Source organism: Neoarius graeffei, chromosome 1 (genome assembly GCF_027579695.1).
Source record: "Neoarius graeffei isolate fNeoGra1 chromosome 1, fNeoGra1.pri, whole genome shotgun sequence".
NCBI classification, from domain to species: Eukaryota; Metazoa; Chordata; class Actinopteri; order Siluriformes; family Ariidae; genus Neoarius; species Neoarius graeffei.
The window spans coordinates 125,639,453-125,642,266 of NC_083569.1; the positions used below are offsets into that span (position 1 = coordinate 125,639,453).

Genomic DNA, 2,814 nt, shown 5'->3' on the forward strand with positions numbered 1-2,814 from the left:
CAGCTCTTACATATCTTACTAAATTGTGCACTCAGAATTATTGGCTTTTATCATTTTCTTCATATCTAGCACACAGTGTACGATACAGGTGTGAACCGTATGTTCAATACTAATGCATAATTCTTCAAAAAGAAAATGTATCATCTCCCTTTTGCTTTTAATGTCTTGAATTCATAACCTGGTCTGGTTTTAAATAGTCTGAGTGCTCCACATGAGCTCAAATCAAGAGTTTGCTCCCTAAACTGGACTTTGTTTGAATTAGGTCATTATTGTTGTGTTCAGTAGTTTTACAGCAGTCTGAAGCTGCACACTAGTAAAGAGGACTGTGTGAAGAGTTTTGAAAAAGTGTACTGAGAAATGTGTGTATCTATTTACTAAAACATACCCTGTAAGATAGGAAAACATTTATTCCGAGCATCTGATGCTGGAACTGAGTTTCTGAAACCTTTCACACTGTGCAAACTGTTTGTGTTTTATACAGGCACTCATGTATCACGCAAGTAAACAATTAGTTTACAAATCTGCTTAGGGCTAAGTCAATATTTCTATGTCACATTTTCCCAATTGTATTATAAACATAAAAGTCCAGAGAAGAAATAATAATTATTATTATTATTATTTTATTCTTCCCAAACCTGAAAGTGCTGTTCATACAATAAATCAAAATAAAACTTACTTTCACACAAATTATAAGCAGAACTATTAATAGTTATCCAAATAATAATAGTAATAAACTGTGGTCTAGCATGCAGGTAATGTGTAAAAGATTAATAGATTGACCATTTTTGTTGTTTAAAACCGGATCCTGTATCGGAATGGGATCTCCCGTGTTGGCTGCATCGTCCCGAATCCGAACCTCCTCACATCGATGTCTGGGATCTCTTCATCTGGGTTCTTCAACTCAAACTCAAAATAGGTGAGCATGAGGAAGATGAACTGCTTGAGCTCATTGGTGGCGAAGAACCTCCCGGGACACATGCTGACCCCGGCACCCCATGGCATGTTGTAGTACTTCACTTTCCTTCCTTGTTTGTAGAATTCAGTCTTTTTGCTGCCATCCGGCATGAGGAAGCGGTTGTATTTGAAGGTGTGTGGATCAGGGTGAATCTCAGGGTCCATCTGGACAGCAGTATAGGGGAAGAGGGCCACACGGTCACCTTTGCGGATCTTGTATTCATGCCCATTGTCTATTTTCAGGCTCATGTCCTCAAGTATGGCTCGTGTAAGCACAGGAGCAGCCGTCATGCGCAGGCTCTCAGTCACAGCACTGTCCAGAACCGGGGTATTGAGGAGCATGTCTCGAGTCAAGTTAATCAGTGGGCCACCACGCTTCACCTCTTGTCCAGTTTCACGCACAACGTCATCGATCTCATTTTTCACCGCCTTCATAGCCTCTGGGTGCTTCATAAGGAAGAGAAGAAGCCAGAATGATGCAGGACCAGTGTTACCTTGGGATGCCCACAGGAGCAGGAACATGTGTCTGTCCTGCATGGACTCATGCATTCCACGCTCAGAACGCATCTGCTGTGATTCAGACACCCAGTCACTAATGTTCTCTTTTTTCTTCACCTTCTCCACAGCAAGAACATTCCAGAAAAGCCTCTTCAGCCTCTCTGCTTCCATTTTCTCAGAAGGTCTCAGAACTCCGTAGGCCAGTTTTGGGAAAAGTTGATCATATTTACGAAACTCATAAAAGAGCTCATCTGACTCCTTTCTGTCAACTTCATTTGCTTTGTTCACAGTTTCTGGGGTCTTGGCTACCTCATTTCCAAAAAGTGCCAGGTACCCTGCACGGAACACGATGTTATAGCAGTAAGCAAAAAGCCCATCCTCCTGCCATGGCCTGTCACCACCATTTCCAGATGCAATACTGTGCAACATGAGGTTCTGCAGATTGGCCATCATGGCTTGTGTCATCATCACCAGCCCATCACCCATCAGATGCTTGTTGCTGGATGCTTGTATGAGCTTGTGATCTTCTACTAAGGGATGGTAGCCAAAAACACGTCGGACCAGGTGCCTAGCAAATTGATTAAAGTCCAGTTTGGCCCGGGCCTCTTTAACCACCAAGCCGAAGGACAGTGGGTCCATGAGGAAGGTGAAGTAAAACCCTCCCAGCTGCACAGTGAAAATATCCCCGTGCTTCTTTCTCATCCTCTCAAGAAATTTTGCTGTGTCCCTTCTGAACTCCAGAACATGTCCCAGCCATGGCAGAAGACCTTTATCCAGAGGAGGTTCTCCAGGCCTTTGACGGCGGAAGGCTCCGAGGAGGTAAAGTCCCCCAAGCACAGAGATGATCAAAGCAAGAAGAATTTGCAGCAGAAAGCTCATGGTATTTATTCTCTCTCTCTCTCTCTCTCTCTCTCTCTCTCTGTGTCAACAGTGTACAGTGTGCACTCTGAATTCAGCTTTGTGCCTGTTTTAAAACATGGAGCTCAGACTCCACCCATCCTCTGTACTTTAGATCCCTGTAGTGCTATGTAGATCATCTCAGATATCAAAACCCATTGTTCCATGTTGTATAGCATACAAACCCACACCACAGCATTCATGAATGAGTGAGAACTGGAAAGTCTCCAAACTCCCAGTAAGAAAATATTCAGCAGTAGAACCCATTCAGCACTGTACTGTATTCACTATTTCTACACACACACACACACACACACACACACACACACACACACACACAGATTGCCGGACACAGCTGTCTCTCATTACTAGGTATCTGAAAGACACACAGAGACACAAATTAATAGACAGCCAGTAATTAGACACAGGCGTAACCCATCACATGCACTTTACCTGCTGGTTCAA

The 2,814-nt window shown here is 43.4% G+C and overlaps 1 protein-coding gene across 1 annotated transcript; it reads right to left on the bottom strand.

The window, feature by feature from the left end:
• Positions 1 to 689: 689 nt before the first annotated feature.
• Positions 690 to 2,331, bottom strand: LOC132889797 (5-beta-cholestane-3-alpha,7-alpha-diol 12-alpha-hydroxylase-like). Its single transcript, XM_060926638.1, has one exon. The coding sequence runs from the start codon at positions 2,329 to 2,331 to the stop codon at positions 793 to 795; it is 1,539 nt and encodes a 512-aa protein (XP_060782621.1). The 3' UTR covers positions 690 to 792.
• Positions 2,332 to 2,814: the final 483 nt, after the last annotated feature.